The sequence below is a fragment of the Trachypithecus francoisi genome, unplaced genomic scaffold (genome assembly GCF_009764315.1).
Source record: "Trachypithecus francoisi isolate TF-2019V2 unplaced genomic scaffold, Tfra_2.0 Lachesis_group1, whole genome shotgun sequence".
NCBI lineage: Eukaryota > Metazoa > Chordata > Mammalia > Primates > Cercopithecidae > Trachypithecus > Trachypithecus francoisi.
The window spans coordinates 137,780,349-137,806,839 of record NW_022681454.1 but is presented as its reverse complement, the minus strand read 5'-3'; the positions used below and the strand labels follow the sequence as shown (position 1 = coordinate 137,806,839).

At 37.7% G+C, this 26,491-nt stretch overlaps 1 protein-coding gene across 1 annotated transcript in view; it reads left to right on the top strand.

The window, feature by feature from the left end:
• Positions 1 to 26,491, top strand: part of RNF150 (ring finger protein 150) — a 282,044-nt gene that overhangs the window by 163,132 nt on the left and 92,421 nt on the right. The window contains 1 exon segment of the mRNA XM_033215333.1: positions 16,750 to 17,000. Within this exon segment, the coding sequence (XP_033071224.1) occupies positions 16,750 to 17,000 (251 nt within the window).

The window sequence follows — 26,491 nt, the reverse complement described above, 5'->3', positions numbered from 1 at the left end:
GGAAGCTGAGGTATTTATACACCCACTTTTTTAGTCATTAGTTCATGGCTGCTCCTAGGTGGTGGCAATTCCTCCTTTCCCTTGGCCCACACAAAGTAAGAGTGATAGTGGTCAAGAAAGTCACTTAAGCAAAGAAATCCAGGTCCTGGCAATTGAAAATCAAGACAATGTGCACTAAAATGTATGGGAGAGGGAGTGTAATGGACAGCATCTGTTATAGACACTTTTTGATTTACAGTGTAGACTGTATCAAACAAAGAACAGGAAGGTATGTTTCAGACCTTTGAAGCTTTTTCAGAATACGGACTCAGTTGCCGAACTCATCTTCACATCCTATACTTGAGATCTTCCTAAAATGTATCCAATTCTAACTGCCCTAAGAAAACTGATAAAGAGAATAAAGGCCAAGAAAATTTATAGACTCTGTTCACTTACATATTAGTCTATAAACCTTTTCATACCAATGTTTATCAGAACTCATCCCAAGAATTTATGTATCAAGTCAAAGGATATATAGCGTTTTCCACTTATTTGGAGTTTGAGCTCTAATCCTTAAGAGGCCCATTTTTTGTCTGCCAAGGTATGTCATCAAGTTCTATCCCGTTTTTACTATTTCACATCTCAAGATATTAATACAGATTGAGTGTGCCTAATCTGAAAATCCAGAATGCAAAATGATTCAAAATTAAAAATTTTTGAGCACGGACGTAACACCGCAAGTGGAAAATTCTACATCTGACCTCATGTGACAGGTCACAGTCAAAATGCAGTCACACAGCTGGACACGGGGCTCACACTTGTAATCTCAACACTTTGGAAGGCCAAAGTGGGCAGATCACTTGAGGCAAGGAGCTCAAGACCAGCCTAGTCAATGTGGAGAAACCCTGCCTCTACTAAAAATACAAAAAATTAGCTGGGCATGGTGGCACGTGCCTGTAGTCCCAGCTACTCGAGAGGCTGAGACACAAGAATCACTTGAACCTGGAAGGCGGAGGCTGCAGTGATCCAAAATTGCACCACTGCACTTCAGCCTGGTCAGCAGAGTAAGAATCTGTCTCAAAAAAAATAAAATAAAGTGCAGTTATACAACACACAAAGTTATTCACCTTCTTCAAGGGAAAGAAGACTTTCTTACCCCCTTTAGCTTCAATGTCTTTCCACACATGCCTAGATTCCCCCCACAAGCATGCCCAGGAAAGGTAATAAAATGGCACAAGTGCAGGCCAGATTCACCAATGGAAGATTCCCTGCAGTGCCCTACATGAGGCCAAGACCTACATGCATTACACACTGTGTTATTTTTGCTTATTCTTTGCTCTATGGTGTAAATATATTGTTGAAAATGTCAGAAAAGACCTGCAGTTACCTCTGTGGGTAACAATGATAAGAAAAAGAGGAGGAATTTATGCTTATCTATAGTACAGAAAGCCAAGCTGTTGGAAACACTGGACAGCAGTGTAAGTATGAAATGTCTTACAGAAGAGTATGGTGTTAGAATGACTACCCCATGTGACCTGCAGTAACAGAAGGATAAATTGTTGAAGTTCTGTGTTGAAAATGATGAGCAAAAGTTAATGAAAAATAGAAAAATACTGCATGAAGCTAAAAATGAAGAGCTAGAGTATGTACTGAGTGGATCTGTCAGATTCACAGTGAACATTGGCCACTTAACGGTGTGCTCATCATGAAACAAAGATCCATCTTTGTTCACAAAAGGGAACTGTGAATATTCAACAGGCTGATTGCAGAAACTTAACAAATAGCATTAATTTTTTGAAGATTTGTGGTCATAAAGTTTCTGCTGATCATAAAGCAACGGAGAAATTCATTGATAAGTTTTACAAGGTCATCACTGATGAAAATTCGATGCCAGAACAACTCTTAATGCTGATGAAACATCCCAGTTTTAACCTTATTGCCCCAGAAACACACTGACTACAGTTGATGAGATAGCCTGTACAGAAATTAAGTATGCCAAGGACAGAATCACTGCTGGGATGTGCTAATGCAGCAGGCATGCATAGTTGTAAGCTTATTGTGATAGGCAAAGGCTTGTGTCCTTGATGTGTCAAGGAGTGTTTCAAGGTGTTAATTTCTTATCAGTTCATTGTTGTTTTAATAAAATGGCATGCATCACCAGGGACATCTTTTCTGACTAGTTTCACTGATTGTTCCAGTGACCCATGCTCACTACAGAGAAGCTGGACTGGATGAAGACCTGCAAGGTTTTGTTAGTCCCTAACAATTGTTCCACTCATTCTCCAGCTGCAAAATTTCTCGCCAAAAAAAAAAAAAAAAGTTTGTGCCACATACTTCATTAATTCAGCCATGACCAGTGCTAGATCAAAGAAGAATAAATATAAAAACACTTTCTTGAACAGCAGACTAGCAGCAGTGAACAGAGGCGTGGGCATGGAAGGTTTTCAAGAGGATGAAGGATGCCATATATGAAATTACCAATGCTTGGAACACAGTAACTAAAAATACATTTGCGCATCCCTCGCTCAACCTCTGGCCTAAAACTCTGTTCAGTGATGATGATGAATAAGGTGGTGATTTTGAAGAATTTCATATGTCAAGTGAGAAAAAGATGATGTCTGACCTCCTTGCATATGCAAAAAATATGTCTTCAGAGTCCGTCAGTAAGCTGGAAGAAGTGGATATCAAAGAAGCTTTTACCGTTGATGAGGCTCCTACCGTATATTCATTGACCAATGGTGAAATAGCCAAAATGGTTCTGAATCAAGGTGATTGTAATAATAGTTATGGTGAAGATGATGTTAACGCCACAGAAAAAGTGCCTATAGATAACATAGTGAAAAACATGTGATGGGCTTATTGAAGGAGTAAGGACTAGAGCAGCATGCATTCATAACAAGATGAAATCATGTTTGTTTGTGAAAATCAGTGAGAGCATTCTAAGACAAAAAACATTGTTAATGAGGCTGATGACTGGAGGGAACATTGCCTTCCAGCAGAATGCTCCCTCAACCTTAGAGGACCTACTTCCTGATTCCTCAACTACTTGTGATGTTCTGTGTCACCTTAAAAAATAAAATACAATGCACTATAACCTTTTAAACAAAACATGGCATCACAGGTGGAGACCAAAATCCTGCTGTTGTTTGTTGCTGCTATTTAACAGCTGATATAAGCACCTGGTGATGCTACAGCAGCTACTGTGCTGCTTAGTTACCCCAAACACATTGTTTTTTCTCTGTATCAATGGTATGTCATGTTTTTTACTGTTAAGTACCTATGTGTGAATAAGTATTAAAAAATACTGCTTTTTGGTAAATGATGGTGGTGCCAAACAACCACAGATTGTCCAAGTGGGTGGCATAGAGAGTGACACCTTTGCTTTCTGATAGTTCAGTGTACACAAACTTTATTTCATGCAAAAAGTTACTAAAAGTATTATGTAAAATTAACTTCAGACTATTTGTATAAAGTGTATATGAAACATAAATGAATTTTGAGTTTATACTTGGATTCTGTCACCAAGATGTCTCATTATGTATATGCAAATATTGCAAAATCTGAAAAATTCCAAAATCTGAGACACTTCTGGTCCCAATCATATCAAATAAGGATACTCAACCTGTAGTTGGTCTTTTAACTTGACCTTAATGTTTGTTGAATTTATAGTACACGTCATCTTACCATAGGGAAAACTATATGGGGATTTCCAGCTTCTAGAAACCAAAATAGTAAACTTTAATTGGCCTTAAAAACAGGGATTTTCCAATCTTAGCTTTTAATAAAGGAATCTCTCACTTCAACTTTCAAAGACTGCTGAAGATAAGTTGTTGAATACTTACACATAGAAATTATTAAGCAAGTAAAAGTAATGAAAAATTATACAGTAAATTGGGAATTTCCAGATAACTTCTGCCAGACAAATAACCAAAAATTGTTGAGAAGAGGTGTGTATTCGTCTGTTATGCTCTATAAAGAACTGCCTGAGACTGGTAATTTATGAAGGAAAGATGTTTAATTGACTCAGTAACAGTTCCATAGCACTGGGGAGGCCTCAGGAAACTTACAGTCATGCAGAAGGGGAAGCAAACACATTCTTCACATGGCAGCAGGAAGGAGAAGGAGAAGAATGAGAGCTGAGCGAAGGGGGAAGCCCCTTTAAAACCATCAGATCCCATAAGAACTTGCTATCACAGGAATAGTATGGGGGAAACTGCCCGCATAATTCAACTACCTCCCACCCAGCTCCTCCCGCTACATGTGAAGATTAGGGGAACTACAATTCAAGATGAGCTTGTGGGGGGACACAGCCAAACCATATCAAGGTGCTCCATCTATATTTTCCTATTCCAGTGGTACAGTATAATATATCATAAATATCTAGAAGTTCATTAGATCCATGATACTGTGATTGCTTTTTAACTGTAATTCTAGGTTATTGCCATGTATTGTTAAAAATAGCCTAAAGGGGGTCGGGCGTGGTGGCTTATACCTATAATCCCAACACTTTGGGAGGCCAAGGCAGTCAGATCATCTGAGGTCAGGAATTCAAGACCAGCCGCCTGACCAACATAGTGAAACCCCGTCTTCACTAAAAATACAAAAATTAGCTGGGTGTGGTGGCGCAAGCCTGTAGTCCCAGCTCCCCGGAAGGCTAAGGCAGGAGAATCACTTGAACCCAGGAGGCAGAAGTTGCAGTGACCCAAGATCGTGCCACTGCACTCCAGCCTGGGTGACAGAGTGGGACTCCATCAAAAAAGAAAAAGAAAAAAAGGAAATAGCCTAAAGGGGATTAATTGTGATTTTTCCCAGTAGTTCAAAGCAAAATAAAACATAATTGCATGTTTTCTTTTATTAAGTGACTTTCAGACTAAAAATTACAGTTTTTATTTTTCACTACCTTAAGAGAGTAATATGAATTGAACCATTAATTGCTAACCCAATTATTCATTTTTTACTTTGAAGATTGATTTTGCATTCATCTGCCTTCGAGTTTCCTTTCATTGACCAAAACAGATGGAAAGTTGACCTTTTAATGTTGCAGAAATGGCAACTTGCCCAGCTTGGGTTTTATGGTCCCCAGCTATTTTCAGAGGTCCCTACAATATCCAATGCTCTCAGTTGTCCATAAACTCATCCTTGTCCCTGGACCCCAGTGGAAACCAAGGTTAGTGTGCTCCTTCCCACTCTACTTCTTTTGGTCTAAATGCACATTTCATATTATCTAGAATGCTTTAAGTACTTACTTGATAGGTGTTGATGATAATAATAACTCTTAATATTTACTGAATGTAATCTGTGTTCTAGGTTCTTTGTGTGCATTCTTTCATTTAATCCTTACTCAGCCCTTTCGTTTTGGTACATCATACGAGAGTTGTGAAAATAATGAACCTGAAGCTTCAAGGTTTAATAAATCTTCCAAAGTCACCCAGTTAGAAGTTATGGTAAATGATTCTGCTATTTAATTTCATTTATGATATTATTATCAAGATTGAAATGTTGGGAAATTTTGGTCTCTCACAGTCTCCTATACTGTGATTCCACTAGTCTGCTCCTTAATAAGACTTACATGTACAGTTGAACCTTGAACAGCAAAGGTTTGGTCTGTTTATATGCAGATCTTTTCCAATCAAATACAGGTTGAAAATAGAGTATTCCTGGGATGTGAAACCTGCATATACAGAGAGCCTACTTTCTGTATACATAGGTTCCTCAGGGCCAACTGCAGGCCTACTGAGTATGGGCAGATTTTTGTATATGTGGAGGTCCTGGAAGCAATTCCTTGCATACACCAAAGAATGAGTATACATTGTTTTTTGTCCAAGCAAAAATTAGAATTTAAAATATTTTATATATAAGCAGAAAGTTATTTAAGCATTATTATTTGCTCCAATAGAAACTAACTTTAATGAAAATGGAATTATTGTAAAATCAATTTAGTATTCTATGATTTGTTTCATTTCAGCCTGGACTCTATCATATTATTTTTAACCATTTGAAATGCTCACAGAACTAGCAGTAAGTTATTTTTTAAGACTGATTTACTGAATATTTCCTAAGAAAATCCTACAGGTGAGTTTCTAAATACAATGCCTTATTCTATATTCATCACTCCCCATACAGTTATCACAAACTCATAAATAATTCTCTATTCATCACTCAATGATGTAATAAGTCAACATTCAATAATTCTTATTCTGCATTCATCACTCACCCTACAGTTACCACAAATTCATAAATACTTCTATACAGTTGTAGAATAGGAACGTTTACGAACTTTCAAAAAAGTATGAGTCATTGATCACCTCAAGTATAGCTGAGGAATTGACATCAGTGAGATGGCTCTTGTTAGCATCTCCTTTAAATATGTTTTTAAATGCCATAACAGTTAGCTGTAACTGTAATGACAAATCTACACTGAGAGGATCTGTTGTGAAATTACAGTGCACTTCAGGAACATCAGCATTTGCAATATTTCAAGTTGCCAGCAGAGTATTGGTGGAGCACAGATTAACCAGTGTTTATTCAGCAACTTAGATGAGCCTTATATATTTTGAGCTTGGAGGTCTTCTGGAGAAATCAAGTCAGTTGGTTGGCTCTACAGGTTATCAATTTTGTTCCTGAATGATAAATTTTCAAACTCCTAAATTCGTCCTGTGAATTTAAGTTTTTATCCCTTGGGAACTATTTTTATTGTTCAGACTAAGACTGTCTTCCAGACGACACACTTCCCATCTTCAACAAGTATGGTAATACCATGAGTTTCAGGAAAGATACATATTTCAGGATAGTACTAACTCCTCCCTAGGGTAGAAAAGCTGATAGAACATACTTTGGAGCCATATGGAATGACTGCTTATTCATGGTCTAGGATGACTTTGGAATCGTATGTGCAAGGCAGATAGCAATAATTTAGCATAATATGGATATTCTTTTCTGAAATGTATGAAAACACTATTGGTGAATTTGAATATGAATTCAAATAAGTTGATTGAAGTAAAATTACATTATAGACCACCTAAGGAATTGCATGGGAGTATAATGAGAGGTTCAGTGACTCTGGTTGGGAATTCAGAAGACCTGGATTCACTTTTGTGTATGTCGCTACCTGGTTATACAATATGGACGTAAAGGGCAGAAAATTCAAACCAAACCACTTTTAGCAAAATAACTGCAAAACCCAAAGGTAGACTGACTTCAGCTATGGCTTGATCAAGGCTCAAGTCATGTCATCAGGTTGTTTATGGCTCTCCTCCTTCACTGCCAGCTCTATTCTTAGTCTTTTGCCCTCATGGACTGAAAATGACTCTCACAACCACAGATGCTCCTGTTTAAGACCAAAAGAAGGTCTTTGCTTCGTTATAACTCAAATAAAATTCTTATGTGCCCTGCCCCTACCTGAGCAGTAGTGACTGTGACAGGTGAGGGAATCATACTGATTGGATTAGGTCATTATAGTGGAGGGAAATTGGACTGAATTGTAACAAGAGAAGGAGGCACAGATGCAGACTGATTGTGTATTTGGCAGTGGTAAGGCAACATAATGGTACTAATAAAAGTTAACATCTATTTAGTGGGTTCTATATGGAAAGCCCTGTGCCGAGTAATTCATTGTGAATTATCTCATTTAATAATAGGACAGGATATTTGCCTCTTGTGGGTATTTTTTTCCCAACGACTTCTGTGGTAACATCACTGATTTAGAATGTGGTGGGAGAGGGTGTGGGAGGTTCCTGGAGAGACATAAAGGTATAAGGTCATCATTTGGACAAAGCAGGAGTGAGTCCAAAATACAGGAAAACAGGGTGATAGCGGGCGGGTGATAGCATGTGTTCATCTGGGGATAGTGATCATAAATTTTAAGTGAAAAAAAGGTGACTTGTGAGATTTTCCTCTTAGCAGTGTTCACATGAAGAGGTGGAAGCATAGAAAAAGAAAATTTTGTAGGGCAGGTTCCATGGAGAAATAGAAGTGCAGGGGAGCTAAGGGTATTTTAAGAAGAGTTTATAATGATGGATCGTGGAATGTGGGCTGGTAAGGAGAGAAGGGAGGCCAGGAGAGGGCTGATGGATAGAAAGTAGAGGGTAGTAATGGGGTGGGCATGACTAAGCAAAGAGATCTGGAAGAAGAGGAAGTGGCACTGGAAAATGACATCTTTGAAGTCAGCATTCCAGAGGTGGTGCACTTTCTAGTGGTGACAAGGTCCAGGATACAACAGTGGGAACATGTGTCTAGGGAGCAGTGGAGGCAGTGGTCAGCAGGGAGGAGAGGAGCAAGCAATGGACAGACTTGAGTACTGGCTAGGTCATCCTCGCAAACACTGAGATTCTGATTTGAGGAGGAAGAGTATTGTGAGCTAGGAGCTAAATGAAGGAAAGATGGTGGCAAGGAGAGAGGGGAAAAGGTTGTAAGTCCAAGTGGAAAGAATCTCAAAAGATGAGTGGCTTTTGAAGGAGGATGTGATGGGGCTAGAAGTAATGATCTGGAGGTACAAGATAGAGCACACTCAGCAAACCGTCTTCTGGTGCCGAGGTATGTGGAATGAATGTGGCTTAATAAAAATGAATTTAATTTAAAAAATTCTTTCCTTCACCATAATGCAGAGAAATCAGTGTCTTCATAGGAAAGCTGAACCAATCAAAGCAAGAAAGTTAAGGATCAAGAAACTGAAGGGATTATTCTAAGACCAGGGCTGTTAGGGAATTTGTTAACCAGAGGCTTACCTTTGAGTCACATAGGAAGGGTTTGAAAAAAGAAATTATGTTGGATTCGATGATCGAATGAGGATCTGAGTGAGAACTCATGACATAGAAGACCGGAACTTCAGCAGTGCTTTCAGCAAAAGGTACATGGGGTCATCTGAGAGGAGGGTGAGAAGCCAGTAATACTGCAGGGAGCCTGCCCTCATGGGAAGCCTCATTGGTTGTTTCTTGGTGCTTGGGGCTGTCTAAACATACTAAACTCTCTTGTGGATCTTCTAGAGGAACACAACTAAGACCTCCACCTCAGTTTTCTCCAGAAAATAGGACCAGGCAGAGAAACTGGTTCTATCAGGGGAACATGAACTCATTAGCAAGTTATCAAGACAACTGAGGAATCCCACCATTATTAAAGATAGTACAAAATGAGTAGATACCACCTGAGAAAGAATGGTTTAAAAATGGACCACAAATATTAAGGGGAGATCCTATGCAGCAGGAACTAGAAGTTGTTTTATAAAACACATACACACACAATGGAAAATATTTAGTGTGAAAAATACAATACAGTCTTCCGTCAGTCTTCCCTGGGGATTGGTTCCAGGACCACCTGCCGATACCTGCACAAACTCAAAATCTGCACAAACTCAAGTCCCATGGTCAGCTCTGCAGAATCCCCAAAAAGTTGCCTTTCATATAGCTGGGTTTCAAATCCTGCAAATACTGTATTTTATCTTTTTGTTTTTCTGAGACAAGGTCTTGCTCTGTCACTCAGCCTGGAGCACAGTGGCACAATTATGGCTCATTGCGGGCTCGACCTACCAGGCTCAAGTCATCCTGCCACCTCAGCCTCCCAAGTAGCTGGAGCCACAGGAGCATTCCACCACACCCAGCTAATTTTTGTATTTTTTGTCGAGGCAGGGTTTCAGCATGTTGTCCAGGCTGGTCTCAAACTCCTGAACTGAAGCAGTCCTCCTGCCTTGGCCTCCCAAAGTGCTGAGATTACACGTGTGAGCCCCCACGCCCAGCCTCAAATGCTGCATTTTTTATCCACATTTGGTTGCAGATCAAAGGACCAATTATATTCATTGAAAAAAATTCTTGTATTAGTGGACTCATGCAGTTCAAGCCCATGTTGATCAAGGGTCACCTGTAGTTTAAACAAAGAGCACCAAAATATGGGATAAAATATAAATGAATGCAACTAAAGACAAATTTACAAGCTGGAAGATCAGCTTGAAAAATTATAAGTCACTCAGAATGAATAAAGAGATATTGTAAAGACACAATGCAATACCACTGACATCTCTCAGGATGGCTAAGATAAAATAGTGATAATACCAAGTCCTACCAGGATGCTAAGAAACTGAATCATTCATTGCTGGTGGGAATGTAAAATGGTACAGCCACTCTGGAAAACAGTTTGTCAGTTTCTTAGAACACCAAATGTTCAACTACCATACAGGCTAGCAATAATACTCCTTTGCATTCATCCCAGAGATATGAACATTTATATTCATCCAAAAACTTGTATACTAATGTTCATAGCAGCTTTATTAATAATATCCAAAAACCAGCAATAATTCATATGTCCATCAGTTGGTGAATAATTAAACTGTGGTGTTCCACATTCTCTACCATGGAATTACACTCAGAAATCAAAAGGAATGAATTACTGATACATGCTTGTTTGTATAATAAGGAGATTATGCTGAATGAGAAAAAGCAAATCTAGAGGGTCACATACTATATGATTCCATTTATGTAACATTCTAGAACTGACAAAATTAATATGGAGAATATAGAAGGCTTAGGGAAGGGAAAGCGGAAAGTGGGAGAATTTCTTCTTGATGGTGGAATATGTCAGTGTCTTAATTGTGTTAGTGGTTATATGACTCTATATATGTGATAAAATTTCATAGAATTAAACACAAAGACATTTAAAAATTCTGTACATGCAAAAACTGGTGAAATCCAAATAAATTCCATAATTTAGTTAATTATATTTTGCCAATTTCCTGTTTTGATAATGTACTATAATTATATAAGATGACACCATCAGAGGAAGCTGGGAGATAGGTTCATAGGACCTCCGTGTACTGTTTTCTTCTTTTTGTTTTTTGTTTTTTGTTTTTGAAACAGAGTCTCACTTTGTCACCCAGGCTAGAGTGCAGTGGTGCAATCTTGGCTCACTGCAACCTCCATCTCCCGGGTTCAAGCAATTCTCCTGCCTCAGCCTCCCAAGTAGCTGGGATTACAGGCACGTGCCACCATCCCTGGCTAATTTTTGTATTTTTAGTAGAGACGAAATTTCACCATGTTGGTCAGGCTGGTCTTGAACTCCTGACCGCAGGTGATCTGCCCACCTCGGCCTCCCAAAGTGCTGGGATTACGGGCATGAGCCACCATGCCTGGCATGTTTATACCACTTGTTACTAGCCTATAATTATTTCAAAATACAGTTTTTTTTAATTGGGAGGGGTATAAGAAATATGGAGGAAGAAGAGGAAGTGCTACCCCAACAGGATAATAGGAATCACAGGAGAGAAAAAATTTAGGAGGAAATACTGTAATCAGATGTGAGGAAAAATGTTTCAGAATTAAAGATAAAATGAAATACCTCGGTTTGAAAATGTACATGTATTACAAATATAACTGAGTTCTCTCATAAATAGACATTGTGACATTGTCAAGACATTGTGAATTATCAATTCTTAGTAAAAGTAAGTAAACCACAGATTACTTATTTATTTTACTGCTGTTGAATAATTTATTTCTTTCCAGTTTTTTCACATTTTCCTAGCTTTATTGATGTGTGATTGACAACATTAATTGTATATATTTATTCTCATCACTTACTTTTCTTGTTTGTATCAGGCAATAGAGATGGTAGGGAGGTACAGTCTGCATTTGTCAATATGGATTCCCCTCTGTAACTTCTGAGAAGAGTCCTGAATGGACTAGTTTTAGTAACATAATTATCCTGTCTTTTATACATGGTCATGTAATACCCCAAATAATGATAGTGTGTGCTCTTCTTTCCAAAACTTAGCAGTCCAATTTCTTTGTCTCTTTGCACCAAGTATAACTTCTTACAATGTTGGCTCATCCTGTCTTATTCACGATTTTAGCTGAAAAACTTCTAGTGCTTTTCCCCCATTTAATGGAATATTTCTCAATGATCCTTATTATCACATTAAAGAAATTTCCTTTTATTACTCATAAAAAGAATCAGGAATGTGTTCAGTCCTCAACAGATGGGTTCCTTCTCCATGAAGCTCATGTCTCTCCATCTGAAGTCAAAAGGAAGGGAGAGAAGGGACCTGGAGAGCACATACTCAGTTCTTTTGTAGATAAGTTCCTGGAGTGGCAAGTATCATCTGTACTCAAACCTCGATGACCAAATACTAATCACGTACCACACCCAGCTGCAGGGGAGCCTTTTCACTTTACAGCCTATGCCTAGCTAAAACATTCATACTGTAGAAGGAAGAAAGGCCAATGTTGGAGGACAACTAGCTATGTAATATAATTATATGCCTTATTCCTTTAATTTGTTAATGTACTAAAATGTACTAATATATTTTCTAATATTAAATCATCTTCACATTCCTGGAATAAATCCCATTTGGTCATGAAGATTTTTTTTACTGTATTGTTGGATTCTGTTTGTCAGTACTGTATTTAGGATTTTTGCATCTGTGTTTATTAAAAATATACTTGGCGATACAAAAAGTAGTAATTACACTTTACATTTATATGGTATTTTGCAGTTTTTAAAATAATTTCATACACATTCCTTTTGAGAATAAATGATCAACAAGAGGACTATAGTTTTGAAAAAGTAGATATTAAGTGTACAAATAGAAAATATATACGAATGGGACAATATAAGGTGTTTTTTTTTGTTTGTTTGTTTTGTTTTTTTGCCACCTAAGTTCTAGAGGGCCAACAGTGAGACTGAGATTGAAGTAAAGGTTAATGGAGCGAAAAGAATACAAGAGGTTGAAAAAGAAGTTTTGATCAAATGAACCCAGGGAGAGATGCTGTCAATCTCCAGGGTCCCAGGGAAGAATGGGGTTACAGGCTTTGTGAAATGTCTAGCACTGTACTGGTATTCTAGATATTTTATTAATACAGTGTCTAAACAACCTGGTTTGATTTTACAAGTAAAGGCTTTCCTAGTTATTAAACATGATTTGATTTTGTGAACTTCTGTTTTGATTCCTTATTGATCTGCATATACCAAATTAGATCCTGGCAATGGAGCACTCTCATGGGAAAAGGAAGCACTAAAAATACAGGATGCTTCTCTGCTGTCGTCTGGCAGCCAGGTCATACGTGTCCTGGTCACACATTTTCTCCCTGACTGTAGAGCTTTTCCAGAGCACACGGTAATTACATAATAGCAACCTCTCACCACTCACAAGTATAAAGTTCCTTTGGGAGGAAAATAGATAGTAGGCTGATATAATTTTGCAAAAAGAGGCACTCTCTGTCACAATAAATAGAATTGCCCAAATAGCAGGACCTCTTTGTGGGTTTTCCCATACCAGATATGCTATTTGTTAACTTCTTTTCCCTGGGCCTTGGAATGTCATAGATGCGTAGTAGCCACTTAAGGCAGCATTGAACTCTGAAATCACTGTGCTGGGCTTGCACCACTCCCCCTAGCACCACCCATTTTTCTCCTTCCCTGCCTCACACACACCCACAGAAGCAGAGCGTGTCCTAGTATACTTGGGAGAACCTGCTGGCTTCTCCCTTACACTGTAGCTGCAGATTCCAAAATGAAGCAAAGATCAGGGAATTTGATACCCGTATCAGTGCACATGCCTCAGTTGAACAATATAGATCCTGGAGGAGCATTTTGCCCTAGATTTTGTGCATTGATCAGAATAAGATAATTCATCCAAATCCACTTTGCTTTGTATCTTTTTTTGGACACCCTAGATACCTAAATTCTTAGTGACTGTTTCTATTAGGATAAATACATATCCCTAGTATCACTTTTTACGATGCACAATAGACTAAAGCACACCAGAGTAATCTCCCAAAATCTTACGTGTTTTTACCAAGATGAACTCTAGAAATGTATTATGAATACTGAAAATGAATAAGGTTGAAGTTCGGATGAACAGGCCCTCCTTACTGCCATTTGTACTGTTTGTCTTTCTGAGTAGATGTTATATATCATGAGGGCACAACAGTGGCACAGACAACACAAGCAGTGTAACTAAGCACTGAAGTTTAAAATAAATGCTTTAAAATAGTTAATTATACTTTACCCTACAGGAAGAGAAAATGTTTTCTGAAGTCCCTGAAAATGGATGATGAGTGGTTTAAAGCTTTTTGGAGATTCAAAATTTGGTTGCCTATTTTTAAAGTGCTGAACTGGGGTTTAAAACAAGCTGTCCACATCCAGAAGCCAACTCTGTTAGACTCTAGTTTCCTAAGTATAAGTAATTAATGGGAATATTGTAGGGAGGGAAATAGTGAAGGAAGAGTTAGGCTACCAGATAGTAAATATGTCAAAAGCTATACAACTAAAACAGCCTGGTACAGGTTCAGCAAAACGTAGGTCAACCTCACAGCAAGAGCAAAAAAGTGCAAAATTGACCTAAATATATCTGACAATTTAAAGGAAAAAATTGCATCCTAATCTTCCTTCTTTCTGTTTATCACATGGTAAGAATTCAATAAATACTGTTACTGAATCGCAGATTGTTCAAAACTTAAATGTAAAAAGTAAAGCTATAATAAGGTTTTGAGAAGGTATTTTAGATAAGTATTTCTTTAATCTTGGGTGGAAAAGAGTTTTCTAAAGAGTATCAAAACTGGAAGCCATAAAGGAATATAATAGCGAAATCTGACTACTGAAAAATGTAAGTCTGGGCGTGGTGGCTCAGGCCTGTTATTCCAGCACCTGGGGAAGCCAAGGCAGGCAGATCACTTGAGGTCAGAAGTTCAAGATCAGCCTGGCCACTATGGCGAAACTCTGTCTCTACTAAAAATACAAAAATTAACCAGGCATGATGGCATACACCTGTGGTCTCAGCTACTTGGGAGGCTGAGGCCTCTAAGAATTGTTTGAATCTGGGAGGCAGAGGTTGCAGTAAGCCAAGATCATGCCTCTGCACTCCAGCCTGGGTGACAGAGCAAGACTGTGTCTCAAAAAACAAAAAAAAAAAAAATGTAAAACTTGCACATTTCTGAACATCCAAAGCCTCATAAATAACCCCAAGATCCCATCCTGAAAAAAAAAAGAAAAGTACTTCTAGAGCTTTAAGTAAACATGCCAAAATAATATAAATAAGGGAATAGATGAAATGAGAGATTATTATTCTACCATTACTTCAGTGACTATAAATAGCTGCAGCACCAGGATGAGCCTCACTAGGCCAGATTAGTTCAATATACAAAGATCATGCTTCTTTAGAGACAAAACCAGTCAGCAGCCTTAATCCCCCACACAGCCTCAGACCACATGCAGCCATTAACGGAAGTAAAAATGAAAAGAAAAGGTGTGTCAAAATTGCCAGTAAATTCTTCAGAGTTGAGAATCGAGCCACCAGTTTCAGTTATTCCCAGAAATAACAGCCAAACCCACGCTGTGGCTTTATGATTTTGCAATTGGATTTGCAAAAGTTTTAGAAATTTTTAAATATATAATTGATATAGCTTACACGGACACTTTAATATGTAGTTTTAAAGTATTTGTTCAGCCTAAGTGAAACACCATCAAGGAATTTAAGATTGAAAACCTGCACGGAGATCAAGGTCAAAGGAAAGCCCTAAGTAACATTCTAAGAAACTTGCAACAGCCTGAGCAAATGTAACCTGGTAGTTCCATCTAACTGACCTCAACATGTGAATACAGCCAGTGTTAAGCAGCTGTAGTGAAGTTTAATTTTGCCCTAAATCTACAATATCCCTGTTGCAAATTTCTTCCCTTTAATTTGTAGTCACTCCAGGTAATGGGATATTTCCATGTGGCTGTGAGACCTCTGTGCCCTAACCATCTTGCATCTTTCTCCCTAGATTTGAATTGGGGTGATTCCTGAGAACATACCCTAATGAAATTAATATGATGATAATATCATACGAGATTCAAATGAACCCAGTTCAGTATGATATTACTGAAGAACCCATTGTAGGGACCCCAGAACTCCTCACCAAGAGGCTTCACTTCACACAGTGTCATGATGTGTAAGGACAATGACCCATATATATAAAAGTGGCCCAAGAAAAAAATGGCACTTTTGATCCAAGCTGTCTAATAACTGAGGCAGCCATGGTGGGAGTATCTGAGTGGAAGTGAAACAATCCTGGAATTATCTGTACTGCTTCCATCTTCTCTTTGCTTGGTATGTGGCTTGTGGTTCAATGGAAACCACACTTCTCTTTGCTTGGTACACGGTTCAGTGGAAACATGCTGTTTCCATTGAATTAGGTAAAATAAGCAGAAAGTAGTTCCGGGATTATAATTTCATGTTGGCAAATCATATTAGAGCTCCTTAAGAAATATTCTCTTTTGGTTGCTTGGGTACACGCTATAGGAGAAAATTACCTTGGAAATAATACAGAGAGATCTATAGTTGAATATTCATAGTGTGAGGAAAAGAGAGCTCTCATCTCAGGTGGCATAATGCAGGACATTTTACCCTTTTGTCATGAAATGCAAAGTCCCATTCCCATCCTCAGGGAATCTGTGGAATGCAACATAGAACTGGGCTGGTTGGGAAGGGTCCACTTTTCTTTACCAGACCTGGGGTCAATGCTTTGGAGAGTTGAAAAGGGCATAGCATGATTATGACTTCACTGGTACTAAAATCATGAATTCATTTTAGGTTCTTTTTTCACATATAAAACAGCAGCTGAAGAAAGCTAGGTAACTGAAGAAAGAGAAAATTTGACTTGGTTTCTAACTATTAGGTCTTCTTAGCTCAGCACAGAATTCTCAAAAGTACTGTCCGTATTTGGTTTCATGTGACTGTGTCCACACATCTCACACATCCCCCGCATCTTATGTCCTAACCTTTATTGCCCCTTCCTGCCCCTCTCGCCACAGGTGTAGAAGACATCGTGGCCATAATGATTCCTGAGCCAAAAGGGAAGGAGATAGTAAGCCTGCTGGAAAGAAACATCACCGTGACCATGTACATCACCATCGGAACCCGGAACTTGCAGAAATATGTGAGCCGCACTTCGGTTGTGTTTGTCTCTATCTCCTTCATTGTCCTGATGATCATTTCCCTCGCATGGCTCGTCTTTTATTACATCCAGAGATTTCGATATGCAAATGCCAGGGATAGGAACCAGGTGAGTAGCAAAAAGTTAAAAAACTTTTAAAAATCGTTACAAAAATGTTATATATTATTGTATAAACAACTTTGAATATGACAGAAAATACCAAGCCAAAACCAAAACACCCCCACTCAAGATATACACTGTTAACATTTGCTTATCATTTTTCAGATATTATCCAAATATACCTATTTTGATGTTTTACTGTATTTTTGTGTAAAATGAAGGTGATTTGTCCCACATTCCCATTGCTTATGTTTTTGACATTTATTTATGCACATAATGAAGGGAACAAAAGGAAGTGCTAATAGTGTGAAGATAATTTGGAAAGAGCCAAGATTTCCTCCTTGTGAACCGAAGTTAAAAAAAGAGATAAAAACTAAAACCTATTTTAAATAGCAATTAAACATATCATGTATACCCATGTTACAAAATGCAAAAAAGTATCACATGGCGTGTAATGAAAAGTAATTGCCTTCCCATGTGTGTCTCTCAGCTACCCAGTTCCTCTCCCTGGAATATCTTCCAGGAATTTTTCTATGCACTTATAAACACATATGCCCATATATTTAAAACAACAACAACAACAACAACAACAAATGATAGCACCCCTTCTCTCTCACTTCATCTTGCAGATTAATTCACATCTATACATAAGCCAAGCTTCCTTCTCATTTCTAATGACTGCATAGCATTCCATTGTATGTGTCACATCTATTTAACCAGCACCTATTAATGGACATGTTTTCTCTTCTTAAGAAAATATGTACACATGACACTTCGTACATTTGTAAGTATATCTACAAGGTAAAATCCTGGAAGTTTAGTTGCTAGGGCAATGGCATATACATTTTAGACTATGATAGATACTGCCACATGGTCTGCCAAAAAACGTTGAACCAATTTACACTTTAACCAACTGTATATGAAAATTACTGTTTCCCCATATCCTTACCAAAAAAAATGTTATAGCTTTTTTTGTTGTTAGTGATTTGGTAGGTTAAAAATGGTACCACATTTTTCTTATTACAAGTAATGTTGAACATCTTTTCAAGTACAATAGAAAAAGTGAATATTTTTGGTGAAATGTCTACTTTTATTATTTGACTTCTTTTCAATTGAGTTGTCATTTTATTATTAATGTGTATAAACTCTTTATTAGTCAAGGAAATTAACCCTTTTTTATAGAATAGTATTCACCTTCCCATCCCTCAGCTTGTCATTGCATTTTATTTTATCTGTGGTGCTTCTTGCCATGCAGAAATTTTTGGTTTTTACAGAGCTACATTTATTATCTTTTTTTCTTGAGATGGAGTCTCACTCACTCTGTCACCCAGGCTGGAGTCCAGTGTCATGATCTTGGCTCATTGCAACCTTTGCCTCCTGGGTTCAAGAGATTCTCGTTCCTTGGCCTCCCAAGTAGTTAGGATTACAGGTGTACGCCACCACACCTGGCTAATTTTTGTTTTTTTAGTAGAGGTGAGTTTTCACTATGTTAGCCAGGCTAGTCTCAAACTCCTGACCTCAAGTGGTCTTCCCACCTCAGCGTCCCAAAGTGCTGGGATTACAGGTGTGAGCCACTACACCTGGTGTATTAATCTTTTTTAAAAAAAATAAATTTTATTGTGTATAGTTGAAGTTTACCACATGATGTTTGGGGAGTCATACAGACAGTAAAATGGTTAACATAGTAAAGCAAATTGACATATCTATTGTCTCACATAGTTTTTTGATGACAAGAGCAGGTAAAATCTACTTACTTAATAGAAATTTCTAATACAATTTTTTAGCTGTAGTCATTGTATATTAGCTCTCTAGACTTGCTCATGGTACATTCTGCTACTTTGTATCCTTTGACCTACATTTCCCCATTTTCTCTCTACTCCCCCCCTGCCCAGTAACCACTGGTTTATTCTCTATTTCTGGACATTTGACTTTTCTTAAAAATTAGATTCCATATATAGGTGAGATCATTCAGTATTTTTCTTTCTGTGTCTGGCTTATTTTACTTAACATGATGTCCTCCAGGCCCATCCATGTTGTGGCAAATGTCAGGATGTCCCTTGTTGAGGATAAACACTAATAATCCATTGTATATGTGTATGTATATACATTTTCTTTATCCGTTCATCCTTCAGTGGATACATGGACACTTAGGATGCTTCCCTATCTTGGCTATCGTGAGTAATGCCACAATTAACATGGGAGTGCAGATATCTCTCCAGGGTGGTGATTTTATCTCCTTTGGGTATATACCCAGAAGAGGGATTGGTGAATCTTAAATGGTAGTTCTGTTTTTTATTTCTTTTTTTTTTTTTTAATTATTATTATACTTTAAGTTCTAGGGTACATGTGCATAACATGCAGGTTTGTTACATGTGTATACTTGTTTTTTGTTTCTTTAGGAACCTCCATACTGTTTTCCCTAATGGCTGCGCCCACCTACATTCCCACCAACAGTGTACTAGGATTCCTTTTTCTCCATATCCTCACCAACACTTGTTAGCTTTTGTTTTTTGGATGATAGCAATCCTAACAGATGTGAGGTGTGATCTCATAGTGGTTTTAGTATTTCCATAATAAGATTTTCTATAGACCAAGACTACTGAAAAGCATTCATGTTTTCAGCCTCTACTTTTTAAATTTCTTTTTTGTCATTAAATCTTTAATCTGTAGAGAACTTATTCAGTGTAAAGAATGAAGTAGAGAGCCGACATTATTTTTTTCAGATGGCCTATCATTTTTGTAACTGGCATTTACTGAATAATTAATCTTTCCCCCTCTCATATGCAGTATCCCCATTTAACATATATTAAATACCCATATATACTTGCTTCTATTTCCATGCTCTCTAACCGGTACCATGAATCTAGGTCTCTATTCATACTGCAGCACCATCTTGTTTTTAGTACTCTAGAATTATAATGTCTCACGGCTGTTCATGCTGTTTTCTTTATTGCTCTATTTTTATTCTTTTCATGTTTATTTTTGTATGAATTTAGAATCATTATATGAGTTTTTAAACTTATAGGATAATTTAGGGGAAATTTGTAACTTTATGATGTTGTATCTTCCTATTCAAATATAATATGTTTTCCCCTTATTCAACTCTTTTTATTCCCAGTAGCATTTTTCAGTATTTATTAATCTTGTACAGTTTTCTTCAGTTTAGTTCTAGGTATTTAATCATTGTGTTACTATTATACTTTAAATTCATTTTTTCATATTGGAAACTTTGGATTGTTGTATATTTTGTATATTATTAATAGCCTCATTGTTATAACCCTAATTATAATAATGTATAGCATTTATTATATGCTGCAGGCATGTCCTAAGACCTCTCTTGCTCTATTTACCTACTTTCGCCTTAATAGATAGTAGCCCCATAATAAATAAGTTTATTGTCCTCATTTTACAACATTGGAAGTAAGCACAGAGATTTTAAGTAATTTGCCCGAGGTCACATAGCTGGTTACTGATGGAGCCAGCAATTGAACTAGCAGCAGGACTCCAGAGTCCATGCCCTTAACCACTACTTTGTAGTATTTGTGATTATTTATATTAGTGTTGCAGAACTATATTAATAATGCCCACAATCAGGGATAACTTACCGCTTTCAAATGCTAGACATCCTGGTTTTTCTGTTATCTAATTTCATTGATTGGAATCTCCAGAATAAACTAAAGTAATCGTGGTTACAGTGAACATATTTATCTTCATTGTGTATTTAATGGGAACATCCTCAATTAAATGGGATTGTTTTTGTCATTTCTTCATTTTATTATTTTCCCATGTAGTCTTCTAGGTTGAGATATATAGTTTATCATGTTATAAAATATATAATGTCAGAAGTATCAACTTAGTTCTATCTTACTAAGAATTTTGTAATCAAGAATGGATGTTTGATTTTAGCAAATGCCTTTCCAATGGCCATAGTCTTAAGTTTTCTCTTTAGATCTATTCAAATAAATGGATGATATTAATGGATTTCCATTATGAACAATCCTGAATTTCTACTATATACTATTCCTCTAATGTTTTTGAGATTATATTTGCTAGTGTTTATTATATTATTTTTTGCCTTTATATTCATATATGAAATCTGTCCATAGTTTACATTTTTATTATGTTTAGATAATGATTATACTGTCTTCTAAGAAGAATTTACAAACTTTTCTCCATTTTCTGTAATCTAGAACTGTGGTGTCCAACATGGTAGTCACTAGCCATGTGTGGCTATTTAAATTTAAATTAATTGTAATGAAATAAACTTTAAAATTCTGTTCCTGTTACTGGCCACATTTCATGTGGCCACCATATGGCAGTGCATGTATAGCACCTTTTTATCATTGCAGAAATTCTTATTGGTAACACTGCACTCAAGCATTTTAAATAGCACTGGAATTAGCTGATTCTTAAAGTATTGGTAGAAATTTTCTGTAAGTTACTGAGGTCTAAGTTCATGAATGTTTTAGGAGACAACTCTTCTTTTTCTATTAATGTTATCGCAAATTCTCTGCTTAAATTTTCTGTAGCTTCTGGGACAATTTTTGAAAACATTTTTATTGCTTATATCTGAGTCTCAAAAATGATACATGCTTATTTCAATAAATATAACAATCATAGAAAAACTGTGAAAAAGACAAGTTATCCACTACCCCACTAAATTGTTCACATGTGAGTATATTACCTTTCAGGTATTTTTAATTCTCTCTATATATGGTGAGTGCCTTTTCGTTATGTGTATATCTAGATATGCAGGAGACACAAACATATCCATATATGTTTTATGTTCTGCCTTTTATTGAATAGTGAGTATATCCCTCTATCATTAAATAATTTTCAAAAACATGATTTTTATGGCTATGTAGTAATGAAGTTCCACTGCTTACCCAAAATGGGAAACTTAATTTCTTTACTCATTGTTTTTCCAAACTAAATGGAATATACCTTTCTATTATGGTCACAGTGAGGATTAAATGTATTAATATGTATTACTTTTAAAGCCACTGAGCCTGGCACTAATCATTCAATCAGCACTCAAGGCATGGTATCCTTTATTACTATCATATAGATTCTTTGATGACTGCTTACAAATTCAATTTTGCCACTTTCATTGAATATTCTGGAATTTAAATGGGTGGAATCTCAAACACAAGGCAATGAAAATGAGATGTAGAACTAACATGCTTCAGTTGGTTTATATAGGATTACGTATGAGAAACTTTTATATATGTGTGTGTGTTATACATAAAACATATATATCATATATGTCATTTTCATTATTTGTGTGTGTGTATATATATGTCCTATATATGCACATATGCACTGCCATATGGTGGCCACATGAAATGTGGCTAGTAACTGAGGAACAGAATTTTAAATTTTATTTTGTTACAATTAACTTAAATTTAAATAGCCACACATGGCTAGTGACCACTGTGTTGGAAACCACAGCTGTAGAATGAAGAAAATGGAGAAGAGTTTGCAAACTCTTCTTAGAAAACAGTATAATCATTATCTAAACACAATAAAAATGTAAACTATATGTGTTTCTTCATATGTATTCATATATACGTGTGTGTGTGTGTGTGTGTGTGTAGAGAGAGAGAGAGAGAGATGTTAATCAGACAATGATATTAGAAATGGCATCCCTGTATTTTTGGCCCTGTAGATAATTCAAGTAATTATTAGGCAGTAAAGATATGGATGAAATATTAAGCTTGAATTAGTTGAGTAATGACTTCAATCATTATATTAGTTTGTGCAGGTAGATCTAGCTTGCATGTGTGTCCAGATACATGCATAGTGTGAGGTATATGAAAAACAAATTGAAAGGTAATGGTATGAAAGTGGTTCATGGGGTTTAAATTTTTATTATCCTCCCATTTTATTAACCTTCCTTGAATTGTAGAATGCTACCATAGGGTCACTCAGTGAATTGTGATCATGTTAAAAGTTAACACTCCTTCCTGATCAAATGGACACTATAGCCCTTTGATGGGTGGAATAACATTTAATTTCCCTTAGAAAAATATTTCTCCTTTAATGGTCAGTATTCCACTCCATTCAACAAAAAGTTATAGCTGTGCAGGCCATAGCTATAATAAGCATCAGGTTAACTTAAACCATTTATTTTTATTAAAGCATGATTGGCCTTCAGAAGGAGTGACTTTCAGGTTAGATGAAGGCTCACAGCCTGAAATGGAACATCAAAGGCGTTTATTTCACATTGTTGAAGTATCCAACCATTCCGGTATATGAAAGAGAGACTGACCTTGAATTAGCCAGATGAGCACCTCAGTCTCTGCTTGGCTTTGTACAGATCACAATTAAAAGAAAGTCACCAGCATCTTGCATAATCATGGCCACTTTCATGTCACATCTACCTGGAGAAGATCATTTCAATGCAGTTTCCCATGAAGTAATATTTGCTAAAGTTCTTCACAGTAGAAGCCTCCCAGCAAGGTCTTTTAGATGGTAACATGGAGAATACGGGCTACAACTAAAAGTGGAGAGGAGGATTTGGCTGGTGTACCATGTTTCTTAAAGATTTAAGCAAGTTAAATCTGGTATAGGGCAATAGCTAAAGATACCAACTTTGCAGTCAGATGGGTCTCAATTCAAATCTTTGCTCTAATAATTCCTAGTGGTGTGACTTTGCACAAGTTACTTCACCTGTCTATGCCCAGGCTTCCCCACGTGTAAGGCCAGCCCCATAGACTTGATGTGAGGATTGAATGAGAAAATATTCATGATATATTATTAGAGGGTTGGTAAATGGGTCATGTTTATTGGATAAAGCTATGCTTGGAAAATATATTCCCCACTTCCCCTCACCACCATACAAATAGTAAATAGTCTTACATACCTCACACATAATTTAGTCTACATATGATCTTTTTAGCTCTATTGACACAATTTGAAACCAAATGGAATCTTCCATCTTTACTCCAGAGTCAGGGAAAAGCTCTCTGAACCCTATCCTTTGGGGTTTTTATTGAAGTTTCATCATGTAGGCATGACTGATTAAATTATTGGCCATTGGTGATCAACTCAGCCTTCAGCCCCTCTTCCCTCCTTAGGGAGCAGGGGTAGGAGTGAGGGAATCTGAAAATTCCAACCCTCTAATCACAAGATTGGTTCCCCAAGCAACTAGACCTTTTTCTTAGGAGCTTTTCAAAGTTACCTCATTAACATAAACTCAGGTGTGGTTGAAAAGGATTTCTTATGAATTACAAAAACTGCCCTTTCACCTTTATCACTCTCATCACTTAGGAAATTACAAGGATTTTAGGAGTTCTAGCTGGGAGCTGGGATGAAGACCAAAATATAGATGGTCCTTATTATATATCACAGTATCACACAGCCTAATTATTAATAGCTCCCCAATTTACTCTCAGAATTGTTCCAGTTTGGATGATAAGTTCTATGGTTGCCATATGTGTGAGAGAAAGAAAGGAATCAAGAAAAGAATCAAGGACACATTTAGGTCAACTCTCATGGTGTTTACTGGAACAGGAAAGATGGAAAAAGTAGAGATCCAAAGGGCTAGAGTATCAAGAATTTGGATTTGACAATGCTAAATTTAGAAGCCTTTTGGATATTGAAGCAGACATGCCAGGTAGGTATTTTGATGTGTAAGTCTGGAGCTCAGGAAAGAAGACAGGGATGGGGGTACTAATGTGGGGGTCATCAGAATACAGATGACATTTAAATTGTCAGGACAGGATGAGCTCACTTGGGGAGAGGGTATTGCAGAAGAGCTCTGGAGCCTGAGCCTGAGATACTCTAATACAGCCTCACCTCTACCCCAGCCTCTCTCCCACAATCATCATTTTATGTTAGTTTCCTTTCTTCCCAATTCTTACCACTGTCTGAAATTTTTCTCTCCTTGCCTTACACCTTACCTTCCCGGTGCACAATGACACTCTGAGGGAAGTGAAACAAGGAGGCTGATTTGCAGAGACCAAGGACAGCCTCCCTCACACGCCATGTAGAGCCATTGCTTCCCTGCTCAAGGTTAACTGTTCCGCAGCCATCCTCTTCACTCGCGGTGCTTGTTTCTCCTGGTAGCCCCATCATCTTTTCTTGAGACCGTTTTCCTTTGGAGACCTTGGTCTGTCAGATGGCCTATATGTGCCTGCGTCCAGTGACTGACTGTTTCAAGCTCTCTCTGCACAGAACTCAGGGAGGTGAATGGACTCCTCATTTCCATTCAAGCACTGTGACACTTAAGAGCATGTGGATTAGGATACAGCTCTACTCAGAGCACACACAGCACATTTAGGGAGCTAATTTCCTGATGTCATATTCCAGCCCAGTAGAATCTTATCTCTAACCAAGCCCACAATACTCTTTAACATAATCCGACATAAATGTCACACCCCCAGGCAGCTAGATGGGGGTCAAGGTTGGGGTTTTAGGAGCTGGGACCACATAAAAGTGAGTAGGGTTTATATCTAACAACGGTTTTGGTGCAAAGTAGAATCAGAGTCTTGGGCAGACCAGGGTTATAAGGCAAGAGGACAACCCAGGGTATTAAGTGCATAGGACCATGTGGAGTTTGGAGCCAGATTTATCATAAAATGGGAACAGTGGTCGAGCAAGGCAGAACAAAGCAGGCCAGGTTGGGAGAGGAAGCTGAGGGAATGGTTCTCAGGTGAAGGAAACCTTTTATATCAGACTCTTCACCTGTTAAAAGAGCAGGTAGAAGCCCTGATGGCATGGAAAGAGAAGTTGCAAACCACAACCCACTTGTCAAAGAAGGAAAGGCCCAATAATGATTACAAAAAATATTTTACTGGCCATTTAACACATGTCATGATGACTTTTAAATACCATGACAGACCTCTCTCTCCTCACCAGCCCTGATCATGCCCCTGGATGAGTACTTTAAGAAAATAGCCCATCGATGCCACCAGTGTGTGGACTTCTACACCGTGTAGACTGGACACCTCTCAGGTCAGCCCTGAGAACCCATGTGCCAGAGGGTTGCAGAGAGGAAACCACAGTCATGGGAACTGGGAGGCAGAAGACACCTGGCTGTAATTTCACTCAAGTATTTGAGAATGCTGATTGCCTGATCCTAGAATTATAGGTTTTAGAAGTTAAAGGAACAGTCAATAGAATGAATTTGGGAGAGAGAAATGTAAAGTGATTTTCTTGTCAAGGGCATGCAGCCAGATTGATGATTGCAAGTCAAAGTGTTTTCCACCAGATGAAGCCACCTCAATGGCATTGAGGTGCAGAGACCTAACCCATGGGGCAGATTGCCAGTCTTTGCCTCAGTCATAGCTGTAAAATGAGCAACTCCTGATCATTCAATACTGAGCGCTGGCCCTTTCCGGCTTTAGAAGCAAGGCTGTCATGTTAAGTCCTTCCTAATAAAGTTATCCCTCAGCATCCATGAGGAATTGGTCTAGGACCCCCCTCCTACCCATGGATACCAAAATCCACAGTCCCTTATATGAAATGGCATATTATTTGCATATAACACATCCTCC